Source organism: Rhodnius prolixus, unplaced genomic scaffold, assembly GCF_049639745.1.
Source record: "Rhodnius prolixus isolate KJV_2025 unplaced genomic scaffold, Rpr scaffold_1, whole genome shotgun sequence".
Classification (NCBI taxonomy): domain Eukaryota; kingdom Metazoa; phylum Arthropoda; class Insecta; order Hemiptera; family Reduviidae; genus Rhodnius; species Rhodnius prolixus.
This window is the reverse complement of record NW_027411581.1, coordinates 24,216,597-24,240,474: the sequence shown is the minus strand read 5'-3', so window position 1 is coordinate 24,240,474 and position 23,878 is coordinate 24,216,597. Positions and strand designations below refer to the sequence as shown.

The window sequence follows — 23,878 nt, the reverse complement described above, 5'->3', positions numbered from 1 at the left end:
GATAAGACTTGTAAGAACCATGTATGACGGACAGGAAAGAAATTTCACATTGTGTTATCTATGGACGAATATTGAAGTCGTGTAAATTGTAATTGCGGTAGGTAATATGTACATAGTTAGAAAGGAGGAGATTGGCCTTCAATTGGCTGAAGGAGACGTTAGAGAAAGACGTGCACGATGAACGGTGGCCACCGGAGTGTGAACCATTTAGCTTACATGCACGACTGTCCCCCCTACTGTGCTCCATTCTGGGCCACTACTGCTCCTCGCCTACCTATTCTTATGAATACAGAAAGAAAAATCATTGCTTGGGAATACGTCATTAGAATTGCTGGTATCTGTGAAGCCTACAGTTCAGGTTTTCGGTATACCATGCCCAGCTAGCTTTAGCTCTTCCAATTTCATTTGGTACTTATAAACACGGTGTCAACGCCAAAACTTGCTAGGTTCTTCAGGTTGTAGACCTAAAGAGAGAAATTAATACGGCCACAGATCCGCATTATCAAGGCTTGTCTTCGTTGTAACTATTTCTGTTGCCATTTTATTATTTGATGCTTCTACACATCTCTTCTGAATACGAGGTCTGTAAATTAAGTAATGAGACTGATTTTTTAAAAAATTTTATTCAAAAAGAATTACAATTCTATATTGTCACCTTCAAAATAACTTCCTTCTGAAGCCACACAGCGCTGGAGACGTTTCTTCCACTCCTCATAGCAGTGCTCGAACTCCGATACTGAAATAGCCTTCAGCTGGTCGGTTGCAGCCGTTAGAATGTTTTCGACTGTCCCAAAATGAGCTCCCTTGAGGTGATTTTTCAACTTCGGGAAGAGAAAAAAAGTCACAAGGACTCAAGTCAAGCGAATAAGGAGGCTGAGGAGCCACAGGAATGTTTTTACTAGCCAAAAAACTCGTTTAATGAAATTGCTGTGCGACAAGGAGCATTATCGTGATGCAACACCCACTTGTTCTTGATGTTTGGTCTCACACGAATGACCCTTTTTCGAAGTTTTTCAAGAACCTCTCGGTAAAAGTGTTGATTGACCGTTTGATCTTGAGGTAGAAACTCTTTGTGGATGATTCCGTGGATATCGAAAAAAAAAAAAATCAGCATGCATTTGATCTTCGACTTCGCCATCCTTGCTGTTTTGGGCCTTGGAGCGGTTGAAGTGTGCCACTCCATGCTATGGCACTTGGTTTCTGGGTCGTACTCAAACACCCAAGACACGTCACCAGTAATGACATGTTCCAGAATATTGGGGGTCATTTTCAATTGAATCCAAAAAGTAAAGGCACCTTTCCTTCCTGATGTTCTTCTGGTCCTGCGAAAGGTTTTTTGGAACCATTTTTGCGCAGATTTTCCTCACCCCCCCCCCCAATTCATTGGTCCAAATTTTGGAATAAAATTAGGTAATACGTATAAATTCAACGTTATGGAAAATTTAGATTTTGCGGAATATATGTTAGTGTTTATATAATACGCTGTATGCGAATTACTTCCGTTGAGCCCTTTAATTGAGATGCAAGTTTTATGTTTTACTAATTTTAAATTATTACACAAATTTTTTGTTATAAAACTTAAATGTGAACCGCTGTCCAAAATGGCTCGACAATTGAACAGATTACCAAATTTATCTTTAATATGGATAATAGCTGTTGATAAAAGAACTCTAATATTATTAGAAAAGCTATATAAAGAAGTATTAACAGAAGAAACTTCCTTTGTCTACGCGGTTAAGTCGGGCTTATTGGTAATCCCTCCAATACTAGCATTTGTTGGTGTCTTATGAAGTAATGTGTTGTGTTTACCCTGGCATATTTTGCAATGGCTGCCTTTACAATCTTTCACTGTATGCCCTTTAGATAAACAATTAAAACATAATTTTAATTTTTGAATAGTTTCATTACGCTCCAACGACGTTTGTTTTAAAAATTGCATCACAACTAAAAATATTATGTGTTTCAGTACAAAGAGGACAAACTTTACTGTCTTTGTTATTTTGGCTGATAAAACAATTTTGTTCCCTAACCTTTTGTTTATTATTGTGGGACTTTTCTGAACTTATATGCAATGAGTTTGATTTACTTTTAGCCTCATAACTTTCTAGAGAATTACATGTATTATTTAAAAACGTAAACATTTCTTCGAATGTCGGTACCTCTGCTCCTTTTAAAGAATGTTCCCATTGCTTTAAAGTTATTTTATCTAATTTACTGCTGACGATATGTATTAAGAGACTATCCCATTGATCTGTGGGTTGATTAAGATTTTTTAAAGATCTTAATTGTTTTTTAATGCAATTTTGAAGGTTTCTGATGGCACCTGAATTTGAATATTCTTATTTTGGAATATTGAACATAGCGGTTATATGTGACTGAATAATAATGTGTTTATTATTCTACCTTTCTTGCAATAGCTACTTCATAATTATCATTAGTAAAATTAAGAGATTCAATTAAATCGGCCGCCTCAGCTGTTAATGATCCTCTTAAATAATGGAATTTAGTGACTTCTGTAATGTCTTCTACAATATGAACTAAGGTTTTAAATGAATCAAAAAATTGTTGCCAATTTTCATAACTTCCATTGAATATGGGAAGATTAATTTTCGGAAGTTTTGCAAGTGCTAATTTATGATAAATTTGTTTATTTTTATCACTATTTGCAACTTGTAACATACTAATTTTGTTTTTAAATTTGGATAAAGTATCATAATATTGTTTTTCAAAATCTACTCTGTACTTCTCATGTTCCGCAGCCTCCTCATCATTGATCTATTTTGAACTGAATTTCTTCAAATTGATTTAAAATATCTGGCATAACAGATTGTCTGGCTTCTAATTGCCCCACATCATCTGCATCAAACGAGTTGATAGTCTCGTAACCTTACCTTTGACGATCCTCTTTGACTAATTAATATCTTAATATCATCCATAATTAAATGTGTATAATATTATTAATATTCTCGCCACAATTAACTTGATAAATGAAGGAAAAATGATATAGGTAATTACATGATAAGGAAAACAATTATGAAATAACTTAAAGAGGGAAAAAAGAAGGATTGAAATGTGAATGACTCACCCAATGCAATAATTGTGATAATGATCCGGCCGGAGGACCAATATATGTATGAATAAAACACTGGTTCATAGAATTGAAAAGAGATGTTTTCTTTGCAAATAACATGAACGCACTGACTCCAGCAACCACTGTCCAGTTGGTAGCGCTAGTGTCGATTATCACTTTATTTATTCTTAACAATCCAAAATACAATTTAATAGAATTTGATATACACAATTTATGTCTTAACAGACATCTTGAAATAGATAAACGAATGGATTATCTCTTTAAGAAAGGATGCGTTGAAAAAGTCCTATTAAATCTTGAAAGCTTCACCTTGATATTGTTGACACAATGTTAGAAACAGCAGTTTAAAAATAACTTGTTGCTGTTGATAGGCTGTAACCCAAACTACTTTAGGCACTGATGGAACTATGAGCAGAAGGGTTATGGAGGAAATCGCGGTGTAACCTTCGGTGAGACTAAATGAGGGCCTAATTACAGGCGTAAGGTATCTGGAGGTAGAATATGTAATTTGTCACTCGCATATTTTGAAAATATGGGAGTACGACTAGTTAGAGATCGGATTTTGGTCACTGGATTTTTGTAGCAGCTGTCAACAGAAAAAGATTTGTGTACAGTCTTCAGTGAAAGAGTTGAAGATGTATATGTGAGGCAAAAGTATTTATAAAAAAATAAATTCTTAGTGTACTTGATAAACCAAACTATTAGGTTATGTTTAGTTCTAAAAATAATTTTTCATTAACACTCCGTGCAATTGCAACTACGTTTGGTTGACCATATATGAGGTAAGCTTTGCATATGCTGAGTGTTTACATTTTGAGGGCGGTAAATATAATTATGTTTGATTTCTAATTGTGTCGGCCGACAACTTTGCTGAAGTGGTCGCAATCAGTGTATCGATCCGACGTGCCTATCAGTTGCGTTTGTATGATGACAGCTGCTGCAGTGTGTTGAAGTGGAATGGACTTGATGAAGACCGAAATCATCGTTTGTTTGTGTAATGGCTGTTTGCACATGGAACATACAATGCCCTTATAATAGTGTGATCAACAAGTATTACCAATAGCGCCATTCATCATTATAGTTATATTTTATTTGTAAGTTTAATCTTGAGCAGATATTCGTTAAATTAATACCAAGATATAAATACATGATCTATAGACAATTCAGGTTTCTGTTAAGAGATCCAGATGTAGTTTTACACTAACTGCTGCTCCACTACACTATTTGCTGTCCACTCAGATGACGATCGTTTTGATTCCGGAGTGAAGTGATGGATCCATGTTTCATCCATTGTCCCATATCGACGCAAACATTCCGGTTTGTTACGTTTAAACATGGCCAAACACTGCTCAGAATCATCAACACGTTCTGGTTTTTGGTCAACAGTGAGCAAACGCGGCACCCACTTTGAACAGAGCTTTCTCATAGTCAAATGCTCATGCAATATAAAGCCAACACGTTCTTTTGATATCTTTACGATGTCAGCTAACTCACCGCAACTTCACTTTTCGATTATTCAAAGCGATTTTGTGGATTTTTTTTTTATGTTTTCTGGTGTTATCGCCTCATTTGGACGTCCACTGCGTTCTGCATCATCGGTGTCTCTACGACCACGTTTGAAGTCAGCAAACTAACGTTTTATTGTTGTTTCTGATGGAGCAGAGTCCCCATAACACTTTTCAAGCCATTGCTTCGCTTGAACGGTATTTTTTCCCATCAAGAAGCAGTGTGAAATTAAAACACCAAATTGTTTTTGATCCATTGTTTTGAAAATAACAGAAGTAGCGTCACTCTTAGCGCAATAACTCACAAACTAATGAATAGAATATCATGAAATTTTAACAGCTGTCTTTTGAAGGTTAGTACTAACTGAAGTAACTTCTAAGAGGTGAATGCAATACAACTAGCGCCATCTATGTGTTAGGTCCGGGACTTTTCAGCTCATATGTTATAATGCATCAGAGAAGCTGTTGCAATACGATGAACATGATAGTTTTGTTTGGTAATTGGTATAATTTCTTATTTGTAGAGTAATTTATTGTTCTGAATTTGGTTATGAAAGTGCTTTATATCTCTTAAGTAACACCTTAAAAATTGTGAAGTTAACTTTTTGCGTCAGATTGAAAGTGTGTCTGGTAATAATGGGCTCTCCGGAAGCCAGAATATACGTAATGTGACATCAGCATCATCTAGGCACTTTACAGTAAGAATACACACATGTTTTCAAGTAAAAATAATATAAAAAAAAAATATTGTATATGAAATTATTAAATAATAAATAATTACAGTAATCAACATCCCCAAACTTTAAAAAAAGTTAAAAATGAGTTCGTTAAGTGGGATTATAACGTGATTATTAAGAAATCAATTCTTCATTCTAGGTTTGTCAAGAAGATTGATAATTCGATATATTGTTACAGCCTCCGCAGTGACAGTCCTCCTTAATCAGGTTTCCAGTTACTTCCCAATTAAAGAAATCTGGAAAGAGATACTTTCATTATCAATGAAGTGTTTTAATACTAGAATAGTCCAATGATGAACTGAAGGACAGTCTCACTTCTTATTGTTGAGGAGAGGTTTTTTGTTTTGCTTCTTGTATCTGAATGATTTTTCTGTTTCTTGTCTCTTTTACTTTCTATCATTGAAAAAACAAAAATTAAAGAATTAATTGATTTTATCAAATATACTATACTTGATTGAAATTTGTAATTTTTAAATTTCGATTTTTTGCCAGGTTTAGAAAATATTGCATTATCTCAAATCTCCAGTATTTAGTTTTGACCGTCAATATCCGTTTTGAAGTACTCTGAGTGGAGAAAAAGTGTTTTTTGATAATTTGATGTGCTAATTTCGTCCCCCTATTTACGTAAAACAATCGCCAAGTTTTCTACGGGTTAACTGTCTTGAGAGTTGCCTCGTATGGCGTTTCAGTTAGCTAAGTAGAACAATTTGCCTCACCTTTTTTCTGCAACAAATCAAAAAGAGGGTTGAAAATGAGTTCGGCTATTTCTCGGAACAAAAAACATCCCAGTTTTTTCACAAACAAACAAAAAATTTGTTTGTGAAATTTGTTCAGAGTTTTGACTTTTCATCTTACTATTTGAGATTTGTGTATCAATATGTAGTATTATAAAAAAAACACAATATTCTTTATTACCCAATATTTCATTTTGTTTTTTACTTGTGGCCGAGGGGACGAAATTAAGAACACTTTTTTTAAACAACTAAGAGTGTATTTTTTTAAATTATATTTTTTACGTTTCTTGTATGAATTTTTTAAACAATATTAATGCAAAAAATCAGTAACTGAATCTTCAAGGTAACAATAGAAATTTTGTCGAAGTTATTATTACTATTTATTTTGCAATAAAATCCAATAAACTTAAGGGGGACGAAATTTGGGCACTTTACCCTACTATTTGTTGATTATTTTACAAACATTTGCACTGTGTTTTTACAGAATGTCCACTGAAAATTTTACGTATCTCTAATGGAATAAAATTGCACATTCTAGAATACAATACACAAATAACCTAATACGTATAAGAACTTATTAACCAGTAATCGGCAACGTTTCTTTCAACTGAATCATTTTTCATTTAGCTGGTGGGTCACATCGTTCCTATTTTAGTTCACATATTATCTCAGAGTACAGAAAATTATAAAATTGGGATAATCCAATATACCTTAAATAGATAATTACAACTGTATTATGAACAAATCCTTATTTATAACTTGATAGAAATCATAAATGTTAGCAGAAAAGTAAAAACCATGTAAATAAAATGAAACCCTATTAAATTCAAGATAACAGAATGAATTTCATTTGGGAAAAATACTTGTTCACATGAGTAGCTACGAGGGGCACTATTTATATTTTGAGCCTAATAATAAAAATACAGGAATTTGTAATTGAAAATGACTTTATTGTTTTTCAAAATATTCTCCTTTATGATCTATACACTTCTGCATGCGTCCGAACCACTTGTCAAAGCATTTTTTCCATTCCGCTTGAGACACCTCCAAAACATGGTTTTTGAATGCATCAACGGCTTCTTCTGCCGACGAAAATCGTTGTCCACGTAATTTATTCTTGGACGTTCGGAAACAAAAAGAAGTCATTTGGTGCCAAATCAGGACTGTACGGCGGATGACCCATTAATTCGATTTTTTGAGTGCTCAAATAGTGGGTTGTTAGACGAGATGTGTGACAGCTGGCATTGTCTTGATGAAGAATGATCCGACGGCGCTTGTTTGTTTTCCTTATTTCATCGAAGACTTCCGGCAAACAAATGGTTGTGTACCATTCAGAATTGACCGTTCTACGTTCCTCTAAAGGCACTGTTGCCACATGACCAGTTTTTCCGAAAAAAACAGGCGACCATTTGTTTCGAAGTGCTTTGAGCGCGAACAACTTTTGTTGGATTTGGTTCATCTTGAAACGCCCGCCCATACAGTCGACTGCTGTTTAGTTTCCGGCTCATACGCATATATCCATGATTTGTCACCTGTTACAATCTTATACTCGTAGACCCAATAGCTGAACTTAGAGCGAAACTAACATTCTTTACCAAAGAAAACTTGGAAGGAAGTGATGGCCAATCTGTAGCAATCATGCTTAAATGATTTTTATCAGTTATTTCAAGTCTTCAAAAAGAATACCCACCGATCGTCATAATTAAGAATTGTTTAGTGGGACACTAAAATCTTCCCAGGGGGTCACTAGGTTGCCGACCACTGATCCAAACTATATATCTTTAAAAAATAAATATATCTTTGAAAAAAACTATAATTAGAAATTGAAAACATAAGAAGAATATTCAAAATTATTAAGATTTGCCGCTTAATCTTTTTAATGACTACTTCTGAGGTAAAAAATATCTGTTTTATTGGATAAGAAACATACCATTTGCTGTCTTACATTATTGTGGAGAATATATAGATTCTTGTCATCTATTGATCTGCGACAAATATCATAAATTGTGGGATAATTTGAGTAATTTCTCCATGTTACTTATTTCATTAAGGTTTAATTTATAATTGTAAACAAAAATATGATTGTAACTTATGTTGAAATATTTGAATAAACGTTGTATTCACTAAATTGTTTTATTTGACCAAAATATTTTTGGTAGGTGATCAGAGGAAACTCTATTAAAGGAGATACATGGTGTAACATAGAAGCAGTCTGTTGTAGCAATATGTATTCAAATGGCTGCTGGCGAGTGTAAAGAGAGGCGGCGGTGTGCGGTAACTGCCTACACCACTTCTATTGGCAACACTGCCTACCCTTATTCTACATATCTATTTACTTTAAATTATGCACACGTTCCAATATCCCACTAGACTGGGTGATGGTGCTCGCTGCCGGCTGCATAATGTTCAGCTATCTCTCTCTCTCTATGCACTGATATTTTCAGGGGTACCGAATACTACGGTCTCTCTCTTCTACTATTTCAGCAATGAGACCAACCTTGCGCCTCTGAAAGCATATCTTGTTTAATATTCTAAACACAAGATATCCCCTATTGGCTCATTGAGAGTTCAACTCATTTCACTTCATGGATGGTATTTGTATATTTTGTTAACGCTTCAAAGGTTAGTCAAGATTAGCGTAAGGATTAGACGTTTGATCGTGGACGTTTCACTTTGTCAATGAGTTAAAACAAAAAAACAAAAAAGTATATATACATACACTGGGCCAAAAAAGTCTGTGAACACTAACCTAAATTTTATTACTTTTATTATTATCTTATTAGAAACTTCTTTTATTTTCAAATGAAATATACTATTCGATAGAGAGAAACCAGAGTTTTTCATTTTATATTCAATCTTTTATTTTTGTTCAGCAGGAATATCACAATTAAATGTTTAACAAAACAACACCCTAAACGAATGCAAAAAAAGTCTGTGAACAGCTGTATAAATATGTAAAAACATTAAGATAACAAACAGAAAAACGATTGAATAAAGTTTCAAAGTTCTCTATTGTATTGTAGAAACCACTACAGTCAGTTTTGTGAATAAATAATCTAATTAGTACATATTTAACCACTAATATGGAAGTTCCCAGACCAATTCGAGAACTTATTGTGACGTTGCGAAATGAAAGAAAAAGTATTCGAGAAATAGGGAAGATAGTTCAAAAAAACCCTTCAACGGTGCATAATATAATTAAAAAGTACGGAAATGTGATTAGTAGGCCACGCAGTGGACGGCCACCAAAACTTAATTCCTTTCATAAACGGCAAATTCTGAAGTCTGTTCGAGAAGAACCCAGGACAAGCGCTCAAAAAATCAGTCAAGAATTATCAAGTGGTTATGTGTAAGCGTAACACCACATACAATTAGAAATAAATTACATGAATACGATTATTGCGGTCGAGTCCCGAGGAAAAAACCTTTAATCAATAAAATAAATAGTAACCGCCGATTGGATTTCGCGAAAGAATATGTTTCTAAGCCTTCTAGTTTCTGGGAAACCGTAATCTTTTCAGATGAGTCGAAATTCAATGTATGTGGGTCTGATTGACGACAAAAAGTGTGGCAAAAAAGAAATGAAGCTATGAAAATGAAAAATATGAAGCCTACTTTTAAGCATGGGGGAGGCAACATTCTGGTGTGGGGTGCATGAGTGCTAAAGGAGTGGGCAAGTTAGATCTAATTAATGGTATGATGGACCAATATGTGTATGTGGATATATTAAGACGCAATTTAAAAGAAAATTCAAAAAAATTAGGGTTGGAGGGAACGTTTGTCTTCCAACAAGACAATGACCCGAAACATACCGCACCAAAAACTCGGGAATGGCTTTTAAATAATACACTCTGGCGCCTAAACACCCCTCCACAAATGCCAGACCTTAACCCAATAGAACATTTGTGGGATGAAATCAGCCGCGAAATAAATAAACGAGGAATAAGAAACCGTGAACAACTAAAAAACGCTATTTTAGAAGAGTGGGATAAAATTCCAACATTGACGACCACAAAATTATTAGGATCGATGAAAGCTCGTTTGTTGGAAGTGATTAGGAACATAGGAGGTCCTACAAGTTTTTAAAATTTATAATTCACGTACAATGTGTAACAATGATTTATTTCTGCAAAGTGTTCACAGACTTTTTTTGCATTCGTTTGGGGTGTTGTTTTGTTAAACATTTAATTGTGATATTCCTGCTGAACAAAAATAAAAGATTGAATATAAAATGAAAAACTCTGGTTTCTCTCTATCGAATAGTATATTTCATTTGAAAATAAAAGAAGTTTCTAATAAGATAATAATAAAAGTAATAAAATTTAGGTTAGTGTTCACAGACTTTTTTGGCCCAGTGTATATACAGGGTGTCCCAAGCTATATGGATAACGACTTTTTCTCGGAAACTAAGATAGCTAGAAAAAAACTAAAAAATACGTGTTCCCTTAGTTTTTTGTTAGAAATCCAAATTTAATTTGTAAATTTTTTTCGGTGCTTCCAGAAGCGAGATACAGGCACCAACTTCATTTTTCCAAATGGGGAGGTGTGGTTTTTATTTCAAAAATAGATTCCTCTATATTTTTAGGAAAAGTTTACTTGTACAGTTTTTTCTGTGAGCGATATTTTAGAAGTTATGAATGAAAACATGATTCTTATAAGAAATGTCAAAATGATAATATTATAACGGTTTTTTGATTGAATAAGAAGAAAAGTACTATTTTATTATAAATTTTACTCCTCACTAATATTACAGATCATGCTCGTAATGGCCTCCACCATTAGAGATGCATAGACATGCACTTTCCTGCCTATTGCCCCTTACTGCCAAAGAAATAGATTTGGCTTTAACCGAGTTACAGGCATCTTTTATTCTCTGCTTTAGTTCATCTACAGATGCAATTCCGGCTTGATTCTGATACCCCTAGATTTAGAAATGCTTTTAGATAAGCAGAAATAAGAAAAGAAAGAAAAAAGTTATGAATAATCACCTTGTTTTTCAGGAATTCCCAAAGGAAATAGTCCATAGGTGTCAAATCCGGTGAACGAGGTGGTCACTGAATTCCCCCCGTGTCGATATAACACCATCCGGCATGTAAAGAGATGTCTCGATAGGCAATTTGATGGGCATGTTATATCGACACAGGGGGCGATTCAGTGGCCACCTCTCTCACCGGATTTGACACCTATGGACTATTTCCTTTGGGGATACCTGAAAAACAAGGTGATTATTCATAACTTTTTTCTTTCTATTCTTATTTCTGCTTACCTAAAAGCATTTCTAAATCTAGGTGTATCAGAATCAAGCCGGAATTCCATCTGTAGATGAACTAAAGCAGAGAATAATAGATGCCTGTAACTCGATTAAAGCCGAATCTATTTCTTTGGCAGTAAGGGACGATTGGCAAGAAAGAGCATGTCTATGTATCTCTAATGATGGAGGCCAGTTCGAGCATGATCTGTAATATTAATGAGGAGTAAAATTTATAATAAAATAGTACTTTTATTCTTATTCAATCAAAAAACCGCTATAATATTATCATTTTGACATTTCTTATAAGAATCATGTTTTCATTCATAACTTCTAAAATATCGCTCACAGAAAAAAACCGTTCAAGTAAATTTTTCTTTAAAAAAATAGAGCAATCTATTTCTGAAATAAAAACCGCACCTTCCCATTTGAAAAAATGAAGTTGGTGCCTGTATCTCGCTTCTGGAAGCACCGAAAAAAATTTACAAATTAAATTTGGATTCCTAACAAAAAACTAAGGGAACACGTATTTTTTAGTTGTTTTTCTAGCTATCTTAGTTTCCGAGAAAAAGTCGTTATCCATATAGCTTGGGACACCCTGTATATTTAAAAATATAGGAGACCGAAAAATCCTTAATATTTGAAAGAAGCTTGCAATTAGATTTGAAGTAAAGTTCACAACGTTACACAATGATTCTACTACTATCGGAGAGAAATCTTACGTTCTTGGTCTCCGCGTTAAATTTGTCAGACACTAAAGCGACACTTAAGAGGGAAGTCTCGCCAATCTCTTCTTCTCCTCTCTTCGCCACCTCTTAATGAGTAAGAAATATTAGATATCCTCAAATTAGTGTTATTAAAATGGAAACAATTAATTTAATGAATTAGTACAGTAAGTTGTTTTGACTGTACATGTAAACGCCAAGGACAGTTCTACAAAGCAGAGAAATATCTCTTTAGATTAATTTCAGCTTTAATGTTTTTATTAAATCAATCTTCCAAATTATTGCATTTTAGAGATACAGAACATTCTCTACAGGAGAGAACATATACAAGTTGGTTGAGTGCTAATATTTAAAACATTATCACAATATAATCTAAAATTCAAATTGCCAATTCGATTATTTTTATAAATGGTACCTGAGTTGACCATTAACAGCTATTGCCCGTAAAAATTTGTATAACTCTAAACATCATTGCTTCCTTTTTTTTCCATTTAAATTCACAGCAAAGAGACTTTATTGTAAACTTTTATTATAATGGCTTTGGCTTTTATTACCTAAGTCTGGAAATTGCTAAAAATAAAATAGAACTGTTCTCTTTCAACGTTGATTTCACATCTTGTGTTCTCTAATTAACATAATTATGTTTTCATTAAGTAATCACTGGTTTTTACTGTTCTACACCTTTGGTTAACTTTTCTGGTTAACTTGCTGGATACTTGCTAATAAATGAAAACCGATTTTAACGAAGATGTTTTCTAAATTGTTACTCAAAATAGGAAAGTTTTCATTTTATATAAACAATTGAAAAATGCAATAAATTCTTCTAAAACAACAATCTCAATTAGTCTTCATTAGATCAAAGACCATTTGGTGGTATTTTTGAATTTAGTTGTTCTGATAAAAGATTACGGAACAGAGATTCGGAGAGAGGAGGAGAACATTCCAAAAAAAAATCATGTTTACGACGTACGAAATCCACGATTATTTTATTTTAAATCATTGGAATTTCAACGTAAATATTTTGGATGATAATTCAAATACAAAAATCTAAAATAGACCACTGAGCTTTTTCGCAGAAGATAAAGTGAGTAAATCTGATATGAAATAATTAATAGTCCATTTTACTTAGGGTCTAAAGGCACTTCTGGACTACCTCGTCGCTGCCGTCAGTTCGGCCGCTGAGACCCTTAATTCAAATTATTGTTTTCAATTCTATCAATCTGGGCGAATAAATTCTATGTAAGATTGCTTACATTTCTATGGTATTTATGTTTTGTAAGTTTATTTACTTAATGGGGGATTTTTGGTTTTAAGATCCACCAGGTTTAAGTTTGGATTTATTGACTTAATTTTAGTATTACCTACATAAATATAAGTTGTTTTTTTTTTAAAAAAAAATGATCAATTTGGCCGCCAAGCTTACCAATCTTGAAAAATGGTAATTTTTTTTTTAAATCTTGACTTTTTATCAGGAAATGAATCTCATTTCAAAAGAGTAAATATTATGGAGTAAAAATGGTTAAAGCCTTGAAGAAATATGAATGGCAGTATAGGAATGAGATCACAGTCAATGGCTGTACAAATAGGATGTACCAGCACAAAGTAATCGGTGAAGAGTGAACAAATTGAACATAAAGTATGTAATACAGCTTGAGCGCTTTCTAATTTCACACTCAATAGAGCTGATGTAAATTTCACTTCTGATAAAATATTAGTTTAAAAAAATATATATATATTTTAGATACTTTCTTTATCACACAAGAGCAACCATTGCTTTCTGCCAAGTTTTTAAAAATTTCAGTTCTCGCCAGAAAAAAGCTTGAAGAACGTCTTGGAAGTAGTTTTGAACCAGTTACATGTATCTGTTAAGATCAGATATTTAAGGACGTTACTGAAATTATTACAAGAGACAAGCCTGCCCAATTCTACCCAATGTGAGAGACTATACAAGAGGATTGGAGCAAATGGAGAGAGCAGTATGGAATTTTTGATATTTAGTCTTGGCGAGTGGTGTACGAAGGGGATGTTGAGGTCTTTGCGAAGAGTTTTAATTTTTGTTCCGTAATTTGATTGTTCGAATACTCTCGATGTAATACTATTTAGTTTGGATATTTCTCTTGCAATAAATCGATACTTTCTTATGGTGTAAATAGTCGGACTGAGACAATCCTCCCTCGGGTAAACTCTTTCATCAACGTTTTAAGGTTTGTGAAGACACATCTTAAATTCTAAATACCTTGTCGTTTGCAAGTGCCGTAAACAATGTAATCATACAGTTCCTTTAAGTAACGAAAGAAACTTACAATAGCGATAATAGCCACTGGTATTCCATATCATATTATTTTTGAACTATAGTTTAAGACTCTTGACCAAACAATTTTAAAAAACAAAAAATAACGTATTATTTTTGAATAACAGTCATTCAACCACTTTGTAGCAACCACATATCTTTCATTTTATTTCCAAGAGTAAACTTAACACAGTTATACAAAATTGAGGTTATTGAGTTTCAGATTTTCATTGAAAGCCCATTATAGTAACGTACACTCGAATGGTTAGCAGTCTTTGAAGTTTTCCCCTTTATAAAATAGCAAGTATAGCGGATAGAAGAGCCCCATGAGTAGAATATACACAAAAAGTCGATAGCGCGTGCATATGTGATAGAATATACTTGGTGCAAGCCCAATTATCTAGATAATGGTAGGGGTCTAACTGAAGCTGACACTGATTGAGTTATTATTATACTTTGTGTTGTGAAACCCGATCAGCCGTGATGTAGGGGTTATTTAAGATGCCGGCTGTACTCTAGTAAAATCGGCCACTAAACAATAGTTTGAAAAATTATTATTTCTTCCATTCTAGTTTCGTTAATGCTTGCTATTTGGTTCAATCATCCCAGTTGATGGGACACATGTACTAAGACTGGAATATTATAAAGAATTGGTAGTTATTTTCGCGTTAGATAAAATATTTTCACTTTAAGCAATAATAATGATGTTGTATAGTTAACAATAATTGTTATTTTTTTATAATAAAATTTATCTTTAATTCACTAAATCAATTCTTGATAAGTGGCATTATCTTATGGTAATTGCGAAATTCTTGCACAGTTAGATAGTTTTTCAAAAAATTAAAAATAATAATCTAATGGCGTTAAAGACCGTGGCAGTCGATAAGCCAATAAATAAATAGGAAATAAGAATTTAAAAATTAATCTAATTAAACGAATTTAGTAATAACCTAACAAGCAATGAGAATTAAAATTGTATTTCCCAGCATCTGCAGCAAATCAAAGCAACTGGAACTTCTAGCAGTTAAGAAGATTTAAAAAGAAATCAACAGTGAGGGGTCATCCTCGAAACCAGGAACTGAGTCTGCTCTTCAGCAGGACCATCCTCGCGTCAAAATGTATGTGGATCACATTTACGCCTGAAAGGTGCATGAAACCTTGAACAACAATACAATTTTTCTTCTTCTTTATTATTTTTTAAGAACTTTATTATAAAGCGAGTACTTGGTTATTTTAGATTCAAACCTTGGTGAACTGTCAACAATAGACAGTAAGCAATAATAACTGAGTGCAGAGGCATTCATTAAGTTGTATTTCGAACCATTCATTTCTATAGATTTCCCCTAGACGCAAAAAAGAAACAAGGTAAGTATGAATGAAACTGTACTGTACCTTACGTGAAATAGTAACTCTGTAGTTTATAATTCAGGAGGTTGTTGAATAAAACGAGCACACAGTAAAAAACTGGCTGGTTTCTGTTTGACTGTCCGTGAGAGATGGTTGAGGGGTTTAACACAGTTTGTTGTGCGGTGTTGTTTATGGGACGCGACCCATTGCGGCCGGTCATTGTTGACATGTTAGAAGTTTTCTGTTGACAAAGAAACGGAAGTTGATGGGCGGGACTTTGTGGCTGTGCAGTTGTTGGTTTTTGTGCCCCTAATGTTACCTTGCCATTAGCCTTCTAGTTGACAGCCTCATTTCATTGCCGCCTCTTTCAACTCACCTGTGTGCTTTCCTCCATTATTATTATTATTATATCATTTCATCATTATAAAATGCTAATTAGACTAATATACAGTGTATGTGTGGGTGTTATTCCAAACTGTTACTCTATAATCACAGTCTCTTCAGGGTTTTTTAAAATTACACCTCAACCTCATTTTTCTAAAAATCTAGTAGCAGACTTTTTTCTCTTTTAGGCTCTAAGGCACAACAAATTAAGCTAAGAAAATAACTGAATTATCTGCTGTTCGAATAAACGAGCTTAAATTGTACGAGAATTATACCAAGGGCTGGTGCTTTTTGTAAAACGTACAATTTGTAGGTGAGAAGATGGTAATATGGGACAGTCTTTTTTTATCTTGCATATTTTGAACTGAATTTAAAATCTACTTTGAAATAAAATCATAGACATACATTATTTGTTTTTGTAAATTTGGAGTCCTGAGTGGATTACAGCAAGGAGTCTGGAGTTACACTGAAAAAGTCTGTCGTGGTGCCATATTGGGTTTTCAGAAAGTGTGGTCGTAATATGGGACACACATAATAATTATAGTTAATGTTCTCGTTTCTCCGTGAATTCTAAAAATAAGCCTTAAATATGCTACAAAACTATATTTTACACAATTATCGTACATTAAGGAAAAAATTAGGGAGTAATCAGTTTTCTTAGAGAAATGTCAAGAAATTTTTGAAATGATCTTTTTAGGCTCTTTATAGTACCCTGTGGAAAAAAAATAAATTATAACACTAGTTTCGTCCTCAGTGCCACTTTTCACACTTGTTCGGCAGACGATTAACGAGGTTGTTATATGGGACAACGCTGTCCCATAATACCACCATATACCGCGTACAATATAACCTTATTTTTTTTCCAATATACATTCATATTTGAAATCCATAATACTGGCATTTAAAACTCTACTTTCTACATTTTTAATGTCTAAGGGAAATTATTCAAACTTTCCTCGGTATTAACCAAAAGCAGAGGAAAATCAACCTTAAGAAAACTTTTTAGCATTGACAAACGTCAACACGGTCCTCTCTTGGACAAAACTGCCACTCGATTGACGCGCTGCCTTCTGCAGCAGATAAAAAGCCTACCCCAAAGAGTAGTAAGGCACCAAAAACTAACAGATAGCACTACTGGTTTCACAAAAACTGGGGTGTCCCAAATTCCAACCCCGTCCCATATTACCATCTTCTCCTCTATAGTAATTTTGTTGACTAAATTTTATAAGATCGAAACAAACTAAAGATAAAGATATTATTCCTCTTCTTCTAAAATAAATAATTAGTCTGCACCAATAGCATTTCATATAATTACTAAACTAGTTATTCCCAGCTAATAGTATAAACAATTATTCATATCAATTCGAATTATTTAATTGCAGTCTACCATGAAAAATGTTTTTATTAAATATGTATGGAATTCCTTATTAGACGTGTAAAATGTTCGATTTTTGAGACCAGAGATCGGTCTAAGCAGTTCGTTCTGTTGTTACTATTGACCAGATAATTGTTACTTAGCTGCTCGGAGTTCATACCAACACATAAACAAGGGCACTTATTGTGTATTCATTCATAATAAAAGGTTCACCGCAGTAAGCATTCAACAAAGGTACAAATTATTTCCTAATATAGGGCCTTATGATATTAATAGTTAAGCCTTAGGCAAAATTCCATTGCTATACCTGTCACTTTTTTTTTTATAATTCTATATTTTAATGGACGGCCTAAAAATAAATCAGATCATTCTAATTTAGTGAGTGGGAATAGAAAAGGAATTTGTGATTAATTTTTGGAGAATATTGGAATATATAATGATCTACTTCCATTATTTATTTGGATTAATGTTTATTTCAAGAAAATCAATGCAGATGTTTTTCAGAACCAGTTTTTTTAAATTTCTTTGGACATTAAAATTTTATCAGCAATTCTTGAATACAGTTCTTAATTAAGAAAACGTCTCTCCATCCTTCGAAATCCTCGCAGCTACTAATGAACCACTGAAGCTAACTGGCTTATCAGATTCTTCCCTTGTAATTCTAAATACAAAAAACTGTATAGATTTTAATAATTCTTTACTGAATTATAGGAAAAAGTTTGCTCTATAGTTATATCAGTTGATATAAATTGCAATGTTCTAGTGATAATAGTTAATGAGATATAGAAGGTTAAATTTTGGGGTTTTGAAAACCTCCAATGAAGTTGCCATTATAGTACATTTAAATAATTCTTTTTTAATTTAAATTCAATAAATTTTAAGCAATTTAAATTTTGTGAGGTAAACTTAATAAATAATTCATCTACGCAGTCTTAATAGTTCAATATGCAAATTAAGAAATTTGGCAAGTCTAATTTTAAATTTCACTTGAAACTAAGTTAGCAACGAGTAACAACTTAGTACCACTTCTAATTCAAGCTCCACAACTTGAGCTTAGTGAGGGTACACGGTCAAAAGCTTGATGTAAGTATAAAACTTAAATAAAAACCTAATTTTGGACTTTAAAGACTCAACTGTTATGTGGCCTTATGATTGGCTGTTTGTTTGAGAGAATTTTCGTTTTAAAAGAAGTTTATATGCCTATTTCTATCAAAATTAAAGACAGTCTCTTGTAACACTGCATTACCTACCACCCTACTTCTTTAACATTACAAATATAAAAATACTAAAAGAGAAGAAAAAATGTCTGTACCATTCGTTTTCGTTTTAACTCTCCGTTTCACGCACTGGTGTGGGAGCTTCTGAGCGTACACACATACTAAAACACAAATACAGACAAAAAAAAAAATAGCGTCCATGACCCGTTCTGCTCTACACTTTTGCTAAGACATCCTGTTTAAACATTTGTTGCCAACATCTGTCCCCCTTCTCATGCTAGTTCTCTACAACACCCAATGTGAATGCTTTCAATGTGGTAGTAGCGAGCTGGAAGAGAGAAAGTATGTTATAGTGTAATGGTATATCGGACCGAGAGAAGAAGTAGTTGAAGGAAAAACGAGGCTGGCGAAAGAAGAGGGCGCCTGCCTTGTCACAAAGCTTCTCCTATATTTATAAGGGACCCGGGAGTTTGGGGCTGGCAGAATGTTTGCTCAAGAGATCTAGTCTTCGTACTTACATAGCTTCCCTTCCATTGGCATTACTAACTGCTGCTGTTTCTACCAACAAGAAGATTCTCAGTCGAGGGTAATCCGAGGGTAAACTAGCTTTGACATCTATTTGAAACTTTACAAAAGGGATGAATTGAACAAAGGTTGGCTGCTGATAGCCTTCTTATAGCCTTCCCAGACTGTTTTACCGCTTTTACACGATTTCTTTTCTAAATCTCCCTACATTCGCCGTAGGTTTTTCTGTGGATTCACCGTTCCCATCGTGCGTTTGTTCCAATAAACTTACAAGGGGATCACATTCTAGTAACGCGACTGGCATAGTGGTTTTTGCCAATTTTCTAGATCCTAGTTGTTTCAACATTGCATTGTGATTTCATCCACAGGCGCAAAACATCTTTTATTGAAAATTCTTTCATGGAATCGTCCGCAAAAGACTAATTCTGTTTGAAAATAGCATTTTAATGCAATGCTTTGTTATAAAACTTTCAGTGAAGACATTTCAAGTGTTCGATATTGAAAAAATATACAGGAATTCTAGATTACATACATTTTGGGAGTCTCATACTACCTTTAGTAGTATTGCTAAGATACATCCACATTCAGGGTTTCATCTCAGAAATTTATATACTATATAAAATATGGTGCACTTTTTTTTGTCTGAGGGAATTTTGGTTTGAGAATTAAATGCATCATTTTTTCACCATTCTTTCATTTAAAGTACAATACAACACACTTTCTCAATGAGGTTGTTCCTTAGAATTAGATAACTGATCTCTTTAAATTACAAAATTAACCTTTCAATTGTTAGCCATTAATTACACTTATTACTCTTGTTGGTACCAGATTAAAGAATGGGATTAGACGATATGCATAAAGCTGATCCAAATTACGATATCTTAGAAAGCCTAGGAAAACTGATCAAGTTTTGCGAAATTATATCAAGGCAGTGTAGATTGTAGTTCAGATGAGTATTGGTACATATTTACTGGATACCAAAGCTTTAGAATAAATGCTTAATGGAACGACAAGTCTGTATGGCCGGGAGAAACCCTCCCGTTTAGTTCTTTATTAGCCACTCGCGTAACTGCAACATTACTCTGACAGACTAGGAGGAAAATTTTGGAGGATCGTTGACCTCTTGATAGGGTACTGCAGGCTGACAAGCAGATTCATTACTTGGGTCTAAAAACAGTTAGTTAACATAACAGATCTTCTGAGTTACCGTGACATAGCCTGCCTGGTCAACCCCAAAAGAATCCAATCTGATCTACCAACTTAAGTCAAATAATTAGAATAGAGAATTGTACTTAGGGTGCAGGCAACCCAGATGGATACTTCTAAAACGTAGCAGAGTTGTTTTTTGTCATATCTTAAAGTATGTCATATTTTTATAATAGATTATTTGAATTTTAAATATATTTTTATGTTCGGGAATAGTTGTACTCTCTTATAGTCTTTTGTAGCATAACACAATTTTTTTTTTTTTTTAGACAGAAGTAAGGTCTTCGCAACGGTTTTTTTAAAAAAAACAAAAAATCAAAGTAAGTAAATAATAAAATACAAAATATATAAATAATAAAAATACTCATTGTATCAGCGTAAATGACAAAAAATAAAATATAAACATTAAAAATAAATAAAAATATAACGAAATAGAATAAAAAGCTTTTATGTAAAAAAACAAAAACGCGAGTTTAAAAAATAAATAAATCCCTGGATCTGGAATAATATCAACGATAAGAGCGTTAAAATAATTTAAAAAAAAAAACAAAAAAAAAACCGCAAATCTAACACATATTGCATTGTTCAGAAATAACAGATAGCCAGTCTCGCTATGTTTTATTGTTTCCATGCCACACTGTAGAAATACATTAGCCGACCAAAAAACAGTACGGTTCTCAATATGAACGCTGATCAAATCAGGTTTATCATTAATGTTAACAGTTACTGTAAATATTTTACACCCTATTATATTATTTTATTTATACTTACAACCTAACCTGACTTATCTGAAACATGTCGTATTTCTAGTACCAGTACTGCCTAAATTAATACAAATTTATCGCCTATCTTAATAAAAAAGAATGCTCTCTGCTGTTTCTTTTGACATTTTCAGTTATTAAAGGATAAAATTTATCTTTCATTTAGAATTCATAGGTAATATACATTCGTTTTGTAGAGGTGAAGTCCGTCTGTTTACATGGTTGCTCTCAACAATGCCAGTTTTCTAAAATTGCCGATGTTCTCGAACCTCTACTAAAAGCCAAGAGTCTATTTTTTTTGCAACTACCTCATATTTAGCTCTGGCTTTTTCCCCTTTCCGTATTTGCTGAATAAGTGAAAGAACGTTCCTAGATTTTATAAATACAGGAAATATAGATAAACTATATATTTTATAAATATAGATAAACTTATCTTTCCAAAACTGTCTTTATACAGTATAGGCATCAGACTTACCTGTACAACCCTCTACACAACTCTGTACATATGCAGACGACACAGCCTAGCTATAAGTACACATCCTTCATCAGCTTCATACAAGTTACAGACACACTTACATAATATAGAATCCTGGGCAAAGAAGTGGCGGATTAAAATGAATTAACAGAAATGCCAGCATGCCACGTTTACTCTCCGGCGGGGCTCCTGTCCACCTGTCCTCTTCAACAGCAATCCTCTTCCTTGCACAGATCTGGTGCGCTACCTTGGGCTCTACATAGACAAACGACTCACATGGAACTCACACACTAGACTTAAAAGACAAGCAATGACAAAACGTGTGAAACTGCTTTACAGACTTCTTGGACGACGCTCCAAATTACCCATTGAACTCAAATGCTTAATATACAATACTATACTCAAATCTATGTGGACTTACGGACTAGAGCTGTGGGGATCAGTCAAACCTACAAACATACGGACTGTACAGACATTTCAGTCAAAACTCCTCCGGCAGATAGCTGACGCTCCTTTCTACGTGACTAACCTCACCCTTCACACCGACCTCAACATTCCCTTCATAGACCAACTCGCCAAGACTAAATACCTAAAATTCCTCACTACTCTCTCGACTAGCTCTAATCCTCTTGTACTGTCTCTCGCTTCCTCTGACATCCCTAATACTCCTCGTCGACTGAATCGCCAGTGGCCCCGCGACTTCCTTGAGGTCTGAAGGCCTAAACGCCATTATTCTCCTATCTCTCCTCTCTCCTCCTCACATTCTCCTCCTCATATTCTCCTCTCTCCTATAGAGAGTGCTACCGCTGGGTAGTTTCTCTCCTCCTGCTCTCCTCCCGCACCAGTTTATCATACTCTTCATATTTACTTATTGTGTACGATGTGTACAGATTCCAGTTATCTATTTCAATGACGCAACTCTTTTCTCTGTTTCTTTCCATCGAAAGTCCCAACGACAAGTTTTCATAAACAGCTTTTCATGTACAAGTTGTTTAGTGCTTTTTTGACCAAATCTTTCACTAAAGATCAAATTAATAAGCAGAAGGTTAACCTGAACTAAGTTCTGCGGGAATGGACGAGGATCGGTTTTGTTAATTTTAGAGAAGGGATACCCCAAGATCGATAAAATTGGTTCTTTGGGATTTCGATTTTACTTTGAAGTCGAATCTATTCTATTCATGGCGCAACAGTCCTAAAGGACCCGGGGGCCTCGTCCACAAGCTTCTGCCAAACATCCTATTATACAATATTTAGTTTACAATATTGAAGTAACTAGATCTTGTTCAACATTACTTTGTCTTACCTTATCAAAACATTTCAAAGTTGAGCTTTAAATAAAATTGTACATTTGAATACCTTACTAAAGTTAGGTTGATCACGATTTCACATTACAGAAAGTAATAACAAATTTAACTACGACCGTATTATTAGGTAGGGTACGTTATATATTCATATATATATACATATAATGAAAACAATTATTTATAAAGAAGAATAGTAGAAATGTTATATACACAGTATTTAACCATAAAGGACAAGTTCATGTAAGGGAATAACACGAAATCGTGCCACTAATGTTTCTCATATTTCATAGTTCCTTGAGTGTACACCACCACCGGCATTGCTACACATTACAATCCTTAAATAACATTCCTCAAAATTATATTGAGAAAATGCATTCATTCATAATTGTTTAATGATTTGTGATTAGCAGCAATAATAATAGAACAGAATTTATCATCTTATGTTGCAGTGATGATGATGCTTTCTTCAATATTAAGAAAAATCAGAACATGCTGCTTAGCCTGAATGTTCAAAAAACAGCAACGCAGTTTTAATCATTGAATTGGATTGCAAACTGGACAAGAAAATTCTTTATAAATCTTGAATTTTATCAGTTGTAACTTAGTAATGTTCTTATTAAAGGATGAAAACTGCTTTTTGAAATTCCAGTTGAAGTTATGGAGACTCCTTATTATGGGTCTAATCCATTCCAGAATTGTGTTGCGTTGAAGGGATGACCGTACATGCTTCTATTATTTTCAGATTCCAAAAGAGAGTAAATTAAGAAAAACAAATCACATGGCAGCTGTCAACCTTTCTTTTGGCAGTTAAATATCATGACTCTTCCCTCATTTTGCATTTTTAACCAAGCATTAAAACAGAAAAGAGAACAAAAATAGTTAATAGAGACATAAGCGAGCGTACAATTTATGCAATAGAGATAAATTTATGCTTATCTTGTAGTGATGTATAAA

General features: G+C 33.7%; 1 protein-coding gene across 5 annotated transcripts in view; it reads left to right on the top strand.

The window, feature by feature from the left end:
- The window catches only part of LOC141447542 (lanC-like protein 3), a 190,674-nt gene extending 167,106 nt beyond the window's left edge, over window positions 1-23,568 (top strand). For 2 of the 5 annotated variants that reach the window (XM_074115274.1, XM_074115208.1), the window contains one exon: window positions 23,374-23,568. In XM_074115274.1, the coding sequence (XP_073971375.1) occupies window positions 23,374-23,429 (56 nt within the window). In that variant the 3' untranslated portion in view covers window positions 23,430-23,568. Of the gene's footprint in view, window positions 1-5,511; window positions 9,772-20,653; window positions 20,705-23,373 lie in introns of those variants that run through there. The other 3 variants (XM_074115264.1, XM_074115209.1, XR_012454444.1) reach the window with 2 other exon arrangements.
- Window positions 23,569-23,878: the final 310 nt, after the last annotated feature.